This window comes from Vombatus ursinus, unplaced genomic scaffold (assembly GCF_900497805.2).
Source record: "Vombatus ursinus unplaced genomic scaffold, bare-nosed wombat genome assembly UNPS02001419.1, whole genome shotgun sequence".
NCBI lineage: Eukaryota > Metazoa > Chordata > Mammalia > Diprotodontia > Vombatidae > Vombatus > Vombatus ursinus.
The window spans coordinates 30,403,534-30,422,548 of NW_020941197.1; the positions used below are offsets into that span (position 1 = coordinate 30,403,534).

Here is a 19,015-nt window from a genome sequence, read left to right on the forward strand (position 1 = left end):
CAATTTAAAATAATGACAAGAGTAACTATTCAAATAAAGTTTGCCAGGCCTTTACATAAATCATCTCATATGAATCTCACCACCCTGTAGCGGAGGCAGAGGAAGCACACAAATCTGCTAGCAGAGATATACCATGTACACAAATGAGGCAGGATGCATTAGGAAACACAATTCAAGTTCTCCAGGAAAAAAAGAGAAGAGAGAAAAACATTTTTTTCAGAGTGAGTTGAGTCTAGTGCTTTGAGCCCTTTACTGGCTCTCCAATAAGGTAAACTTCTTACTATTGCCTTCAAAGTGCTCCAGTGGCTAATGCTCACCCACCTATTGGTTTTCACCTCTTCTGGCCCCCCAGCCCACACCCAAACCTTCCTTCTTCCTGCCACCAATGTCTTTTTCCTTCCTTCCTCAGTCTGCTTGGATCATCCCCCAAATACTCAGAGTAGCCTTTTTGTTCCCATCCACCATGCCACGTTCTTCTTTCCTTTAGATTACTGCTCAAGACCCAATCTGACAGCAATCCAATCTAATAAGCATTTATTAAGTGCCTACTAATTATAAAGGACTTCACTAAGCAAAGAGGATGCAAAAGCAATATGGAAAGTTATCCATACCTTCAAGAAATTTACATTTTACTGAGTCTTTCTCCTTCTGGAAATTTTTGTCCACCTTAGCTTGACAGCCTAGATTAGGATTTACACTTTTCTTTTTGCACTCATAAACATTTTACATCTCCTCCCAAAGCGTTCCTCTTAGAAGCACAAGACCTGACCAGCCCCAACCCCTTTAATCACATATACTGAGTTGCATCTTATGTTGATTTTATATTTGTCTTGCTGTTGACTTTACATATTTATAGAGGGCAAGAACCATGATCTGTTCCAGTTACGCACCCCAAGTGCATTACCTTTCTCTTTTGGACTCAATACTTACAACAGAAACCCATGGGAAGGTCAGTGTTAGGGAACAAAACTAATAACTAATTATGAATGAGAGAAGTGCCTTTCCTGTCTAACACTTGAGTGTACAAGGGCATGATTAAACCCACAATAAAACCAAAACAGTGGCAAGAAACAAGAAAGTTTTTTTAAGTCCAACTTCAATAACACCAATAACAACGTTTTTGTTGACATGTTAACTGATCTTGCCCTCGTCCCTCAATCACGGTTCTTGCTGCCCCATTTGGCCCTGCCACTGAAATCATCCACACCTACAGTTCATTCTTACGACTTATTCCTTTTATTTTACCATCCTTCTCTTACCCTTCCTCACCATTCTCCCTCACAGCCTCACATACATTTTCCCCTAGAACTTGTCCCTGACTATTTTGCTTTAGGGCACAGCTAAGGTGTGACAGACCTGATTCACAGAATAATGGAGTGGTACAGTTCCCTCATTTTAAGCCTACAGAAGCCAAGCAAAGTCTTTTCATGACCTGTGCCATCCTGCTTAGAGCAGAGAATTACATTCAACATGCATTTATTCAATTCTTAATATGTACAAAGGGATGTATTAAGTGCTAGAGATAATACAAAGCAAGGCTTAATTAATACAGCATCTGCTCTAAAAGAGCTTACATTCTCCTGGAAGACTGATTACCAATGATATCATGAGATCTTCCTGACATTTCTCCAACATTCCTGGGATAAGCATCCTCAGATACCCCCTTTAAATCTAAACTTTGAAATTATCTACAGATTACAAGATTCACACAGGCATTGAAGTTTTTTACTTTATCAAAAAATGAACCATTACAGGACCTTGGAATACCTGATCAGGCACCTGACCCATATCGCCTCCTTCAGTAGCAAGACCAACATGCACACCAGGAACCTTGCATTGGTGTGGGCACCAAATCTTCTCAGGTAACATCTTTGCATTAACTCAAATTTTTAAAAACTGGTCAATGAATTGGTGCAAAACAAAATCAGCAGAAACAAGAGACAACATGATGACTACACAAATCCAAATGAAAACTACTCTAAAAGTCTGCTGAACTCAGATTAATTATCATGGCAAATATTGATCCTAGGAAATGAATGAAATTCATTTCCCTCCTTCACTCGAATGTTGCACACCCAGTTGAATGGTACTTGATGATACTTCGTTTTGTTGATTGGTTTTGCTTAAATGTTTTTCTTTGTTACAAGGGAGGGTTCAATGGCAGTGGGGGGCAGGGGAATTGGGAAATGACTTTGTTATAGAAAACTTAGGGGAGGAGGAATCAAAGGACAACCCCCTCCCCCAAAAAGTAAACAAACAAGCAGTCAATGAGTTCAATGCATCCATTATGGGAAAATTCAAACAGGAGATCATATAAAAGCTAAAACCCATTTTAAATTTTCTCATTTCAACTAACTAAATCAAGAGGAAATGATTAGTAAGTCTTGGAGTGTCTGTTTGGTTTAAATTGACTTTGATGGCAAATCTCCTTCAACAGCTAATTCGGAAACATCTGGGACCAGATGGAGTTTTCTCATCCTAACTACGGTAGAATATAGATAGACTCATGGGTCATCTCTCAAGAAAAACTTTCTAGTCTTTGTGTGTGGATGACTGGCTATTCTCATCTTCATGGAGTCAATTTTAACTGGCTGAAACCCAGAAGGTCTGCTTACTGAAGGAAAAAGACAGGCTCCTATTACTTAGTGAATGATGACAAGCCCTTTAGAACAATAGGGGGAAAGGCTCTTTGAAGGGAAAAAAATCTACTTCCTTGTTACTTACTTGTACAGACTGTTTTGTTTTTAAAAGCCCTCTGTGAATAGTTGACTCTCAGTACCTACACCTAGTAATGGTAGTTATATAAAACATGTTTACTGTGTAATAATTAGAATTAGCTGCCTGATTTTCAATCAACATTCATTTATTAAGCATCTACTCTGTTCTAGGCTCTAGGGACACAGACAAAAATTAAACTCATGACCTTACATTCTATTGGGGGAGACCACATGTTCATCCAGAATAAATATGAGATGGTTTTGGGAGAGAGTGCACTAACATCTGGAAAGGCTTCATGTACAACAGGGGTTCTTCATATTTTTCTTGTAATATATCTCTTTGGCATTCTGGTGAAGCCTTTTGACCACTTCTCAGAAAAAAATGTTTTTAAATTAATAAAACAGGGGCAGTTAGGTGGCGCAGTGGATAGAGCACCAGCCCTGGAGTCAGGAGGACCTGAGTTCAAATCCGGCCTCACACACATAACACTTACTAGCTGTGTGACCCTGGGCAAGTCACTTAACCCCATTGCCTAGGGGCCCCCCCAAAATTAATAAAACAAAAGAAACAAAGGAAATATAATTATCAAAAACACCAAGTTCACAGACTATAGATAAGAACCCCTGATGGAGAAAATGGCATTTGACCTAAGCTTTGAAGGAAATAAGAGATTCTTAGACACACAGGTAAGCTTGGGATGCGTTACAGGCATAGGTTACATCTAGGTCAAAGGCTTGGAGGTGGGAGGAATAGTGTTGTGTGAGGAATATCAGGTAACATCTTTACATTAACTCAAATTTTTAAAAACTGGTCAATGAATTGGTGCAGAACAAAATCAGCAGAAACAGGAGAATCAACATGATGACTATACTCTAAAAGTCTGCTGAACTCAGATTAATTTTCACGGCAAATGCCAATCCTAGGAAATGGATGAAATTCCAATGGTAAGGAGGCCAGCATGGATAAATATTGGGTCTGTTAGTCAACCCTAGCTGCATCATTATACAGGTTAGCAAATGTTAAAAAACTGAGGGATTTGGCTTATAGGTCCTTTCTGCTTAACTTTTTCTTTCCTATCTCCTAATGCACTGCTATTCACTGTATATTTTCCCTTATGCCTTAGGTCTAAGGAAATTGAAGCTATTGGCTGTAATGGAGATGCGGCCTTTCTTGCCGTCCGAGTCCAGCAGGTGGTGATTGAGTTTATCTTGAATCATGTGGATCAAATTTTCAGCAGCTCATCCTGCTCCATAGAGAATGATGGTAATCGTTTATCCTGACATTTGTCACGTGACCTTGTGGCCCATCCCAGTCTTTCTTTGCTATAGCAGTATAAGGCAGAAACAAGTTGGTACAGGAATGGAATCCAAACCTGTGTGTCTGTTCCATACGTGGCCCCGTGCATTTAAGATTTGTTGGGCCTTGCCGTGCATATATCTGTGTCTGCTGCATGTGTGTGACTTATTTGCAATTGATCTTTGCATGTTTCTGTCTGTTCCGTCATTCATGGCTTGCACCTGTTGTATATGTGGTCCCTGTGATATAGTTAGGGACAACAGGATTCATGCAATTATTGTGGTCATAGTGATTTTTCTAAGCTATTTACAAGGTTGATTTAATGTTCAAGAACATTGAGCCCATTCTTCTGTTTCAATGCTTAGCTGCATTTTTATTTCTTCATCTACCATCTCAGAAGATGTCATTGCCTTCTTCTAGATCACTTAAGTACAAGAGCTAATCAATTAACCAGTCAAAAGGTATTAGTGCCCACCGGGAGTTGGGAGACACGCAGACAAAAATGAAACTTCACCATCTCACTAACACTGGGGGAGACCAAAGGTATAAACAAAATATATAGGGACTGGATCTGTGATGTCATTGGTCTAGGGATTTCCTAAATGAGAAAACCTCCCATAGGTCACCACCTTCTCCGCTGCTTAGAACAATAAGGGTGACTTGACAATAGTCATCTAGGTTGTATGTTTCAGAGTTAAGATTTGACCCCAGGTATTGCTGGCTTCAAGGCCAGCTCTGTCCACTATACCACTCAGCCTCCCTATGTACAAAATAAATGGAAGGGAATTTGAGGAAGAAAGGCAATCAGCTTAATGTAGACAGTGGCATTTGAAGGAAAGTAAGTGTTGTAAGGGGCTAAAATGAAACAAGATCACATTTCAGGGATGGGAGACATTCAATACAAAGGAATGGAGATGGGACATGGGTTATTTCATTGGAAGATCAGTAAAAAGGTCAGTTTGACTGGACTGTGGAATGCAAAAGGGTAAGGATTATGGCCTCGGGCTCCTTTTATTTCTCCCCGAGGCTTGGGAAAATATGGGTCCCATGGTCTGAAGTGGAGCCGAACCTACAAGGAAGGGTTAAGTATTACAACTTCGGAAGTTAGAAAAATGCAAGAAACTTCATGTGACATTGTAAAAGGAGGATAATAATTGCACCTACCTCCCAGGGCTTTTGTAAGGATCAAATGAAATAACATTTATAAAACATATTGCAAAGCTTTAAGCACTATATAAATGCTAGCTCTTGTCAATTAGGACTTTTAGTGAAGTTCCTGACTTTAGTTACCCAATAAATGACTGAACTGATTAAATTGGAAAAAGACTTAAAATTTTTTTTTTGAAAGTTTATTTAATTCTCCTCCAACATTTGTCCATGTTATTTGCATTCTTATAATTTATGACCTTGTTGATCACTTTTTAGGAGCATTGTAGAACGTCAGGTATGGTTACAGTTTTGGTAATGTTGGTCAGGAAAAGGGGACTCTTTTGGACTAGACTTTATGGGTTATAGCTATTGGTGAGTTTATTGCAGGTCTAGGGTCTGGCCTTTGTAGGTTTATTCTGTGCATAGACAAACTAGGGGCAACCAGGGTCTGGAGAAACTGGCTTATGCTATCCAAATTCACATGAGATTGATTTAAATGCTAAAACACCAATTTATCAATTGGCGCGATTAATCTCATACAGATGTAAAAAAAAATATAGCTGCCTAGATACTAAAATGTTTATGCTGGAAGAGCCCAATCTCTTCCCAGTAGGCAACCTTACTTGGGAAAACAAGTTAATAACCAGAAGATTGGTTGGTAAATAAAGCCTCCAGGAAAGGGAATTATATGACTTCCTGGGATATTTCCCATATCAGGTCGTGATGTTCTCATCAGTCACTGCTCTCCTGGGGATAATCTGCCTGGCAGATTGGCATACTGGGCACAGGGCCCTCTCTCCCTGCTCAGTGCTAGAAACACATGAACAATTCTTACACTCCAAAGCTGCCTTTGTTGACTCCACGATGACTGCTAGGATCATAACTGCTGTGAATTGTTGCTTTAACGGTTTTTGCTGAGTTAAGCCTGTTTAGATTTCTAAGAGAAGTTAAGTCTAGAGCTGATTGGGACCTTCAGAGCTCTTGGTTTGATATGGCTTAGTTGGGTCTCAAGTACAAATACAACCTCCTCATTGTACAGATGAGGAAACTGAGGCCCACAGATGTTAAGTGTTTTGCCAAAGGTCACATTGTTAATAAACAGAAGAGCCAGGATTTGAACTAGTTTCATAACTAGATGATACCTTTTTTTAAAATATCAATTTCACTTTCAATGAGTTGTTGCTGTTCAGTTGTGTCTGACTCTTCATGACCCCATTTGGAGTTTTCTTGGCAAAGATACTGGAGTGGTTTACCATTTTCTTCTCCAGCTCATTTGACAGATGAGGAAAGTGAGGCAAAAAGGGTCAAGTGATTTGTCCAAGATCACATAGCTAGTAAGTGTCTGAGGCCGGATTTGAACTTACAAAGATGAATCTTCTTGGCTCTAGGCCAGTCACTCTGTCCATCGTGCCACCTAGCTAGCTGACTTTTACTCACCAAAGTGAGTCAGTGTAGTCATCTAGGTTGTATGTTTCAGAGTTAACATTTGACCCCAGGCATTGCTGGCTTCAAGGCCAGCTCTGTCCACTATACCACTCAGCCTCCCTATGTACAAAATAAATGGAAGGGAATTTGAGGAAGAAAGGCAATCAGCTTAATGTAGACAGTGGCATTTGAAGGAAAGTAAGTGTTGTAAGGGGCTAAAATGAAACAAGATCACATTTCAGGGATGGGAGCTTAATCTCCAATTTCTCTGTGAATGAGTGACTTCTGGGAAATTTTGTGTGTGTGTGTGTGTGTGTGTGTGTGTGTGTGTGTGTGGAAAGGAAAGAAGGCACTTACTATATGTACTGGGTACTGTGCTAAGTCCCTTACTTATAGTTCATTTGATTCTTATAACAACCCTGGGAGGTAGATGCTATTATTATCCCCATTATACAGTTAAGAAAACAGGTAAACAGAGGTTAAGTGACTTGCTCAGGGGCACATACCTAAAAAGTTTCTGAGATCACATTTGAACTCAAGTCTTTCTGACTCAGACCTGACACTCTATCCTCTGTACCACCTAGCTGCCTATAAGACACACTATATGACCAATTATTAGTCATAAAATTTGTCCCTTAAATTTTTTGGTTTGCCTCAGTTTATTCCTTGTCCTAGATCTTATCTTTCAGGCTTAATTCAGTTCCTGTATCTCCTGCTAAAGTGCATCTCACAAAAAGTACCTTTGCCCTTACAGAATCTTTGATCTGGAAAAAATTCCAAGGCCATCTAGTCTAACCTATATCTGATCAAGAAGTCCATTTATATTCTTCCTAACAAGTGATCAACAAAGTCACAAATTATAAGAATACATATACCATGGACAAATGTTGGAGGAGTGTTAAATAAACTTAAAATATTAAGCCTTCTTCCAATTTAATCAGTTTAGTAATTTATTGAGCAACTAAAGTCAAGAACTTCCCTAAAAGCCTTTGTTAATAATAGCCAGCATTTATAGTACTTAAAGGTTTGCAAAATGTTTTATAAATGTTATTTCATTTCATTTCATTCTTACCACAACCCTGGTAGGTAGGTGCTATTATTATTCCTTTTTACAGATGAAGAAACTGAGGCACAGAGACGTTAAGTGACTTATATCTCATCACTTAGCACAGTGCCTGGCACATAGTAGGCAACTTAATAGATGTTTATTGATTGATTGACTTGTTTATTATCACATACCTAGTGAGTGTCTGAGGTAGGATTTAAAGTCAAGTCTTGTGTACTTCAAGTCCAAGACTCTTTCTACTCTGCCACCCAGCTGCCTCACTTACACATAAGTGACTTTTAAGAATCATATTAAAAAGTTTTCATATTCATTAATCAATACCTAAAATTATTCTTCTACCTTGAATTATAGGACATACCAGCTTAGTATACAGGCATGGCATTCATGGTATCTCTGTGATCAATATAATTTCACAATAAGATCAATGATATATTATAACCAAAATATTATTACTCAAGTAAAATTACTTTAACTTTGCACATCATAACACTGTCCACCCAATCACCCATTCATAACTTTATTGCTATGGAGCTAACAGACCCCATTAATATCATTTCAGCTAATATTTTATGTTTGTGGGAAAAATAACAGCATTAGGAGGAGAATACTTTTATACAATTTTAACTTTCCAAGAAACTCTTTATCTGAAGCTTTGGATCTACTTCTCCATAGGAAGGTCATGCTATAATAATATGTAATATAATAATCGATCATCAAGAACTTATTAAGAATTACTATGTACCAGGTCCTGAGCTAAACTTTGAGGATACAAATACAAAAATGAGATTGTTTTTGCCTTTGAGTAGCTCATATTATATGAGAATAGAATGCTCTATGTAGTATGTCATGCTGTACATAAAGATGGTCATGTTATACATACTATGAGTAGAGCTATTCATAGAGTGTTTTCTTAGTAGTTCATTGAAGGTGTTACAGAGCCTCCTGGGTTTTCAAAAATACACACAGTAGTTCCCAAAGACTGAGAAAAGGTCAGCCTGAGGCTCTTCTATTTATTAAAGAAAAAATAGGACTCTGGAAACCAGTGACAATCAGCATCACCTTCCTTTCTAAGAAAAATCCCAACATATCATAGCACCTCATAGACACCTAGAATGCTCCTGAGTATTTTGTTTAGAGCAATATCTTTGTGAGTATATCTCTTTTCCCCCCATAGGTTTATAGACCTGGAGTTAGAAGGGATCTCAAAGGCCGTCTACCAACCCTTCATTTTACAGATGAGGAAACTGAGACTCACGGAGTTTATGTGATTGATTATGTGGTCGCATGCTGTCATCACCTGGTGCCCTTCTACACAAGAATAGTAAACTTGGTAGATCAGAGCAAATCAAAGCAGAAATACAGTTATGTTGTTCATTGTGATCCCATTTTGAGGTTTTCTTGGCAAAAATACAGAATGGTTTGCCATTTCCTTCTCCAGTTCATTTTATAGATGAGGAACTGAGGCAAACAGGGTTAAGTGACTTGTCCAGAGTCACACAGATAGTAAGTATCTGAGATTTGAACTCAGGAAGAGGAGTCTTTCTGACTCGAGGCCTGATGCTTTATCCACCGCACCACCTACCTGCCCTAGAAATATGGTGTATCCCGGTGTATCAAGAACCATTTGTTCTTCAACTTTGTTTTGGGCAATTGGGGTTAAGTGACTTGCCCAGGGTCACACAGCTAGTAAGTGTCAAATGTTTGGTCTGAGACCGGATTTGAACTCAGCTCCTCCTGACTTCAGGGCTGGTGATCTATCCACTGCGCCACCTAGCTGCCCCTGTTCCCCAACTTTGAAGAGGAGAATAGCCTCCTAACTTCCTTCACCCAGGCTGTGCCCAAAAGCTTATCCTATAATCTGCTCTGCCCTGCTAATTTCAGAGGAGGGAGAAAAACCTCCTTTGTTAGTGACCCAGGAGCACTATTGTGCCAGCATAATAGTGCTTTAAGGTTTGAAAAGTGCTTTATAAATATTTCATTTTATCCCCACAACATCCCTGGGAGGTAGAGTTATCATTTTACAGATGAGAAAACTGAGGCTAAGAGAGATTTAGTGATTTGGTCACGATATATAGCTAATAAGTATTTGAGTTAATTCCTGATTCTAAATCTGGCACTTGGTCCATTATACCACCTACTTGCCTCACATAGTTAACATATGCATAGCAAGCTGGGTGGGGCATCTAGATGGCACTGTGGATAGAGCACTGGACTTTGAATCAGCAAGACTCATTTTTCCAGTCTTGGAGTCAAGAGGACCTGAGTTCAAATGCAGCCTCAGACACTAGCTATGTGACCCTGGGCAAGACATTTAATCCTGTTTGCCTCCATTTCCTTATCCGTAAAATGAACTAGAGAAGAAAATGGCAAACCACTCCAATGTCTTTGCTAAGAAAACCCCAAAATGGAGTCATGAAGAGTTGAACATGACTAAACAACAACAAATAACAGGAATACCTCTATGGGACAGGGCAGTCAAATTCCCATTATGTTCAACCACCAAACAAAGGACCTAGTGGGTAGAAAGTCACTTTTACTCCTATCTTCATTTCTCCCCTCAGTTCTATAACCCAGACAAGGGCAAGTCATTGCCAAAGAAAGTTGTCCTCTGCGATGATCTAGTTCTTGTGATGACCTCTGAATAACCAGGAGAAAAACCAAGGGCCTGTTCTTCCAATCCCACGCTGATCCTTGGGTTCTGGGTTTATACTCAACAGCAAAGTTCCCAAGCGAGGGGCTGTGGGAAGTAGGGATGGTTTGATCTCAATCCTTAGGTTCTCTTCACAGCACTGACTTATTTCTTTACAGAAAACAGGCCGATTATGAAAAGTCTGACTTTGCCAGCCCTCTCCCTCCCAATGAAGTTGGTGAGCCTTGAAGAAGCTCAGGCTAGGAGTCTGGCTACTAACCACCCTGCACGCAAGGAGAGGAGGGAGAATAGCCTGCCTGAGATTGTGCCTTCCACAGGAGCCCTCTTCCACACTGTCCTTGAGTTACCAGACAGCAAGTAAGCTTGTATTTTTTTATCCTAAGCAGTTACACATATTTCAGTGCTGGGAAATTTTAAGAGCAGGTTGGAGAAGCAAGGAATGGCTTTCCCACTTCTCTGCCAGCTGAGGAGGGCAATTAAACAAGGTTATATTAAGCATCTATTATGACTGACTGAGTGCTAAGCCCTATGCTAGATGTTGAGGATAGAGGTTTGAGGAATAAAACAATCCCTACTCAGAAGGCTCTTATTATATTCTAATGGGGGAGGTATCAACTAAATATATAAGTATATACAAGCATAAAAAGAAAGTTAATAAATACAAATAAATATAAATGCAGCTAAATATAAAGTAATTTAGAGGGAGCGCACCAGCATTTGGGAGTAACAAGAAAGGCTTCATGCAAGAGGTGATACTTAAGTCAAGTCTTAAAGGAAAAGAGAGCCTCCATGAGTGAAAAGTAAGGAGGGAATGAGTTACAGGCATGGGGAATGACCAGTGCAAAGTTTTGGAGTCAGGAGATAGAATGTTGGGTGTGAGTTACATAGAGAAGGCCAGATTAACTGGATCACAGAGTGTAGACAGAAGAATACTGTGTCCATAAAGGCTAGGAAGATGAGTTGGGGTCAGCTTTTGAAAGACTTTAAAAGCTCAATAGAAAATTTTTTATTTTATTTGAGAAACAATAGAAAGGGATAGAGAGGATGAGATATATTATCACGATACCTTTATATATTTTTGAGAGGCAATAGGAAGCACCTGGACTTGTCTAAGTAGGTCATGCTTAGATCTTTGTTTAAGGAAAATCACCGGGGCAGCTAGGTGGTGCAATGGATAAAACTCCGGCCTTGGAGTCAGAAGGACCTGAGTTCAAATTTGGTCTCAGATGCTTGACACTTATACTAGCTGTGTGACCCTGGGCAAATCACTTAACTCCAGTTGCCTCACAAAAAGAAAGAAAAGAAAAAAGGAAAATCACTTTGGCAGTGTGTAGGATAAAGTCCAGCTGGGGGAAATTTGAGGCAGGGAGACCAATTGGGAGTCTGTTGCAGTAATCTAGACCAGTCAGTCAACCAACTAGCATTTATTAAGGTAACTATATGAGTGGAGGGAAAGAGTCAAGGGCAAGACATGTCATATTTTCTCCCAAGACAGACAAGGCAAGAGAAAAAAGAAACAATTTCCAGAATTCTGGTACCAATCTCATCACTCCCTGCAGTTCTAGGAGAATTCTTCTGTCCCAGGAATCGTTTGATTTCTATCGGGTAGATAACCTTCCTGTGTAGCTGTGCATTTTTTCCCAGCTTATTACTCCACCTGGGATGCATTATTCACATAGTTATACAGCTCTGTGAAATATACTCGAACTCTGGCTGCCTGGAAGACCCTAGAGCGAGCGGACCTCTAGCACTGAGGATGATCTCTCCTGCTTCTCTGTCTCCCTCTATTGGCCGTTTTGCTGTTTGTTTTTAGAAATATACTATCCTTGTAACGCTTAAGTCCCATGTAAATGACTTGAAATCTTCAGAGCAAGGACATTGTGCAGAAATAGACACCTATTGTCGGGGTCAGTTCCTACTTGAGCTGAATCCCCGAGCTTCTCCAAACAAGCACAGGGCTTGGGCTCTGCTCCCCCTGGTGGTTTCTTGATTTACTGCACTTTCTCAGAGTATTGCCTGCTCCTCCCTTTCTCTGAAAGAAATAAAAATAAAGGTCATAAACTGAACTCTCTCCATGGCTCAGATTGCCCATCCCCTACGTTTGCAATAGCTATAGAGACCAATGGAAAGCAGAAATGGGCAGTGTCTCCTTATAAAAAACCTGCTTTCAATTCAGGTTTGCAGCTAATTTAAAGTATGTCTCCCCAGCCCGTGAAGTTGTCAAGGATCTTTTTCTCCGTTATTGATGTCATAGCAATGAAGACCATGAGGGCATGTCCAGTAGGTAGCCTGAGAAGTCTAGTTATTATTGGCTTGGAGACCCTTGCAAAGTTCTCCCCTTATTTTCCATGTACTAGAGCTCTTTAGGGAGCTTCTCAACTAGCTCTCTTCAATGTCTTTTGGCCATCATCACTTCCGTGTCCCCACAAGAACCTTGGATTCCCTCTGCTGGAACTGCCCGAGGCTCTAGTTGGAAAGTTTTCACCTTATCTTGCCCAGATCCAGGTTTCCACTTCACTTCCTGGCCATTCCACTTTATACCTTCTTCATTTATTCCATCATCTTCATGTCTTCCCTACTAGAACCTTGGAACTTGGAACCACTCCCCACATAGGTGGTACAGTGGATACAGCACTGGACCTAGAGTCAGAAAGACTTGAGTTCAAATTTGACCTCTACTTATTAGCCATGTGACCCTGGGCAAGTCACTTAACCACTGTCTGCCTATTTCCTCAACCATAAAACAGGGATAATAGCACTTTCATTCTAGCATTGTTATGAGAATCAATAATTTTTATGGTTTTATAATTTTACATATAATACAAATTTTCATATTACAAATAATATTTGTAAATGATTGTTCCTTTTTCTTCCTAGCATAACCTTCCATGTAAACCTTGGTTTGTCTATTGATTGACAGCCACTGTCCAAGTTTAGGATTCCATCATCCCTCACCTGCACTATTTCATTCAATCATCATCACCCACACCCATGCCCATGAACTTTGCTTTGTAGTTATTATTTCTAAATATTGTATTTATAACTTTTAGATAAATAAATAGATAGAAACATTGAGCATTTATTAAGTAAGCACTTAATACATTCCAAGTTTCTTTCCAACTTACCCCGTTAGAAAGTAAACTCCTTGAGGGCAGAGACTGCCTTGCTTATCTTTTGGTCCTCAGCACTTAGCATAGTGTCTGGCATATAGTAAGTGCTTAAATGCTCAATGAAATAGTTTAGGGGAAAGTTGAGGGATCCTGAAGGGTGATGGCAAATCAACAAATATGTATTAAATAGCTACAATGTGATAAGGCACCATGCCACAGACACCGTGATGAAAAGGAAATAATCCTTGCCCTCAGGGAGCTTACACACTTTTGGACTGTGTTGAGGTTTGCACCGTGTGTTCATGGTAGAACCCTTGTCCACATAGTACCCAGCCCTTTCCCCTTCAGGTAACATTTAAATTTTTTATTTATTAAAAAAAAATGTTTTTTTAATAGTTGTTTTTATGTCACCTTCATTTTTTAATATCCTCCTACCTTCTCCCCTCCCCAGCAACCCATCCCTTATAACAAACAATAGAAAAAGACAGGGGAAAACAAAGTCTGATGAGCAAAACTAACCAAACTATAAACTGGGTCTGACAGTATTTGCAATGTTCCATACTTATAGTGCCCCACCTATACAGAAATGGGATGGAGAATTTTTTTCTCATCTCTTCTTTGGGGACAAGCTTATATACATCACTCTTTAGTACTTATAAATTTTATTGATACCTGTTTATACCAACTACATGTCCTATCATCTCTCTCTTGCTTCTCAGAGAATTATCTTTTATAAATTAAGTTAAATAAAAAGGAAGAAAAAATTTTCAATCCACAAAATTAATGAACATTGCAAAGAAGTTTTACATCCCATGTAGTGTGTATATATAATGCAGTGACATTATATGTATACCTTTGGTCCCCCACTTTTGGAGCACATCTCCTATCAATACCGCAATACTTCTGTGTAATCAGACTGCCCCTTAGGAGTACTAGAAGTGATTCTTTTCCTTTGCCTATTCGAATATGAACTGGGACATTCATTACATGGCCCTCCTTGATCATAGGGAAACATTGGGATGAACTTGTTTTTTCCAGAGAGTAAGTTCCTAAATGTCATGTTCATCTGTTGCTAAGGAAACATCATGATTAAGAATGTAATTGCAAAGTTCTTTGTATAAGAGGAAAGTACCATCGAAATTTATTATTGTTGTTCTGTTATCTTCAGTTGTGTCCAACTCTTTGTGACCCTATTTGAGGTTTTCTTGGCAGAAATACTGGAGTAGTTTGCCGTTTCTTCCAGCTCATTGTACAGGTGAGGAGACTGAGGCAAACAGTGACTTGCCGAGGGTAACACAGTTAGTAAGTGTCTGAGGTGGGATTTAAACTCATGAAGATGTCTTCCTGATTCCAAGCCCAGTGCTCTATCTACTGTGCTACCCAGCTGCCTGCCATCTAAATAGTAAACAATAAAAATAATTGTTGTTAATTTTTTTTTTTAGAAGGAAACTCTCTAGTAAATCTAAGAAGTGGAAGTCAATATTTAACCTGGGACGTTCTGGCTCAGATTCAAAATCCAAGCTGAACCGGAATGGAAGTGTATTTGTGAGAGGACAGAGGCTTTCTGGTAAGCATGCTATTTTATGGTCTGTCTTCACCAGCTCAGCTCCTTTCCTTCTTTGGTTTGGGCATGCAGAACTCTCTAGCCCTGAAAGATAAACTTATATGTCAATCAAGATGATCATGACCCTTAAATATAAGCATGTTGAACTTTTTCTCTTTTATTCTTCAACTTTTTAAAAACATTTTTATTTAAAGTTTTGAGTTGCAAATTCTATCCCTCCTTTCCTCCCTCCCCTTCCACCTCTTTGGGACAGTAAGCAATCAATATAAGTTACACATGTGCAATCTTGTAAAACATTTCCATATTAGTCATTTTGTACAAGAAGAATCAAAATAAAAAAAATGAAAGAAAGTGAAAAATAGCATGCTTCAGTCTGTATTCAGACAATATCAGTTCTTTCTCTAGAAGCGCATAGTATGCTTCATCATTAGTCCTTTGGGATTGTCTTGGATCATTGTATTGCTGAGAATAACTAAGTCATTCACAGTTCTTCATCAAACAATATTGCTGTTACTGTGTACAACATTCTCCTGGTTTTGTTCACTTCACTATGCATCAGTTCATGTAAGTCTTTCCATGTTTCCTGAGATCCTTCTGCTTGTCATTTCCCATAGCACAATAATATTCCATTACAATCAAATATCACAGCTTGTTTAACCATGCCCCAATTTAAGGGTAACCCTTCAATTTCCATTTCTTAGCCACCACAAAAAGAGCTGCTATAAATATTTTGTACAAATAGCTCTTTTCCCCTTTTTTCAGATGTCTTTGGGATATAGATCTAGCAGTGGTATTGCTAGATCAAAGGGTATGCGCAGTTTTATAGCTCTTTGGGCGTAGTTCCAAATAGCTCTCCAGAATGGTTGGATCAGTTCACAACTCCACCAACAGTGAATTAGTGTCCTAGTTTTCCTATTTACCCTCCAACATCCAACATCCAACATTTTTCTTTTTTGTCATATTAGCCAATCTGATAGATGTGAGGTGGTGAGGCGTGAGTTGTTTTAATTTGCATTTCTCTAATACATAGTGATGTAGAGCATTTTTTCATATGACTATAAATTGCTTTGATTTCTTTGTCTGAAAACTGCTTGTTCATATCCTTTGACCATTTATCAATTGGGGAATGACTTGTACTTTTACAAATTTGACTCAATTCTGTATGTATTTGAGAAGTGAGGCCTTTTTCAGAGATATTTGTTACAAAAAAATTATTTTCCCAGTTTTCTGCTTTTGTTATAATTTTGCTTGCATTGGTTTGTTTGTGCAAAAATTTTTAAATTTTATATAATCAAAATGATCTATTTTGTACTTTGTAATGCTCTCTATATCTTCTTTGGTGCTAAATTCTTCCCTTATCCATAAATCTGACAGATAAACTATTCCATGCTCTCTTAATTTGCTTATGGTCTCATGTGTATCAATTATGTGTAAATCACATAACCCATTTTGACCTGATCTTGGTATATGGTGTGAAATGTTGGTCTATACCTAGTTTCTGTCATACTGTTTTCCAGTTTTCTCAGCAGTTTTTGTCAAATAATCGATTTTGTTCCAAAAGATTGGACCTTTGGTTTTATCATAAATTAGGTTACTATAATCATTTGCTATAATGTAATTTATACCTAATCTATTCCACTGATCCACCACTCTATTTCTTAGTCAGTACCAGGTTGTTTTGATAATTACCACTTCATAATGCAATTTAAGATCTGGTAGGGCTAGATCACCTTCTTTCACATTTTTTTTTCATTGATTCCCTTGATATTCTTGAGTTTTTGTTCTTCAGATGAATTTTGCTATTATTTTTTCTTCTATAAAGTAATTATTTGATAATTTGATTGGTATGGCACTGAATAAATAGATTAATATAGGTAGGATTTTCATTTTTATTATTGTCTCGGCCTACTCATGAGCAATTAATATTTTTTCAATTACTTAGATCTGACTTATTTGTGTGAAAAGTGTTTTATAGTTGTATTCATATAGTTCCTGGGTTTGTCTTGGCAGGTAGAGTCCCAGGTATTTTATATTGTCTACAGTTATTTTAAATGGAATTTCTTTTTCTATCTGTTGCTGCTGGACTTTGCTGGTAATATATAGAAATGCTGATGAATTATATGGGTTTATTTTGTATCCTGCAACTTTGCTAAAGTTCTTAATAATTTCAAGTAGTTTTCTAATTGATTCGCTAGGATTTTCTAAGTATAACATCATATCTGTAAAGAGAGATAGTTTTGTTTCTTCATTGCTTATTCTAATTCCTTTAATTTCTTTCTCTTTTCTTATTACTGTACCTAACATTTCTAGTACAATATTAAATAATAGAAGTGATAATGGGAATCTTTGCTTCACTCCTGGTTGTAGTAGGAAGACTTCTAGCTTATCCTCACTACAGATTATGCTTACTGATTATTTTAGATAAATATCACTTATATCTGCCTTTTCTCTATTGATATAAGCAATTAAAGTTATATATTTCCCCCTAAGTACCACTTTGGCTGCATTCCATAAATTTTGTTAAGTTGTCTCATTGTTGTCATTTTCTTTGATGAAATTGTCTGTTATTTTTATGATTTATTCTTTGACCCACTTATTTTTTAGGATTAGATTATTTAATATCCAATTAATTTTTAATTTCTCTTTCCATTGTTCATTATTGAATGTAACTTTTATTGCATTATGATCTGAAAAGGATGCATTTAGTATTTCTGCTTTTCTGCATTTGGTTGTGAAGTTTTTGTGTTCTAATACATGGTCAATTTTTGTGTGGGTGCTATGTACTGCTAAGAAAAAGGTATATTCTTTTCTAACCCATTCAGTTTTCTCCAGAGGTCTATCATATCTAACTTTTGCAGAATTTTATTCACCTCCTTAACTTCTTTCTTGTTTATTTTCTGGTTAGATTTATCTAGTTCTGGGAGGGGAAATTTGAGGTCCCCCATTAATATAATTTTATTATCTATTTCCTCCTGTAACTCATTTAACTTCTCCTTCAAGAATTTAGATGCTATACCATTTGGTGTATATATGTTTAGTATTGATATGACTGCATTGTCTATAGTACCTTTCAGCAAAATATCATTTCCTTCCTTAGCTCTTTTAATTAGCTCTATTTTTTATTTTGCTTGGTCTGAGATCATGATTGCTACCCCATCTTTCTTTGTTTTAGTTGAAGCATAATAAATTCTGCGCCAGCCTGTTGCCTTTACCCTGTGTGGGGATGTGTTTCTTATAAACAACATATTGTAGGATTCTGCTTTTTAATCCATTTCACTATCCACTTCCATTTTATGGATAAGTTCATCTCATTCACATTTATAGTTATGATAACTATGTATATCCCTCCATGCAATTTTTTCCTTATTTACCTCCTTCTCTCTCTAACCCCCCTCTCACCCTCTCCCTCCTCATAAGTGTTTTACTTCTGATCACCACCTTTCTCAATGTACCCTCTCTTTTTATCAGCCCCCTCAACTTCCATTATCCTCATCCCTTTTTAATTTCTTGTAGGGTAAGACAGATTTTTGTATCCAACTGAGTGTGTATATTATTACCTCTTTGAGCCAATTTTGATGAGAGTAAGGTTTAAACTTTGCCCACCATCCCTCATCTTCCCCTCCATTATAATAGCTCTTTCATGCCTCTTTTATGTGGGATAATTTACCCCATTCCATCTCCCCCCTCCTTCTTCCAGTGAAGTTTTCTTTCTTACCCCTTTATTTTGTTTTTGGGGGTATCATCCCATCAAAATCACCTTGCATTCACACCCTCTGTCTATATATACTCCTTCTAATAAAGTTCTTAAGAGTTACAAATATTATCTTGCCATATAGAAATATAAACAGTTTAATCTCGTTGAATTTCTTGTTTTCTCTTTCTTGTTTCTTTTTTACTTTTTTATTTTCCCTTGAGTCTTGTATTTGGAGGTCAAATTTTTTTATTCAGCTCAGGTCTTTTAATTAGGAAAGCCTGAAAACTCTCTATTTCATCAAATGTCCATTTTCCCCCCTAAAAAAACTGTATTCAGTTTTGCT

General features: G+C 38.0%; 1 protein-coding gene across 2 annotated transcripts in view; it reads left to right on the plus strand.

Moving 5' to 3' along the window:
* ARHGAP31 (Rho GTPase activating protein 31) overlaps positions 1 to 19,015 on the plus strand; it is a 175,621-nt gene that overhangs the window by 134,488 nt on the left and 22,118 nt on the right. For both annotated transcript variants that reach the window (XM_027866997.1, XM_027867002.1), the window contains exons 5-8: positions 1,755 to 1,862; positions 3,842 to 3,981; positions 10,463 to 10,661; positions 14,857 to 14,981. In XM_027866997.1, coding sequence (XP_027722798.1) covers positions 1,755 to 1,862; positions 3,842 to 3,981; positions 10,463 to 10,661; positions 14,857 to 14,981 — 572 coding nt within the window. The remainder of the gene's footprint in view (positions 1 to 1,754; positions 1,863 to 3,841; positions 3,982 to 10,462; positions 10,662 to 14,856; positions 14,982 to 19,015) is intronic.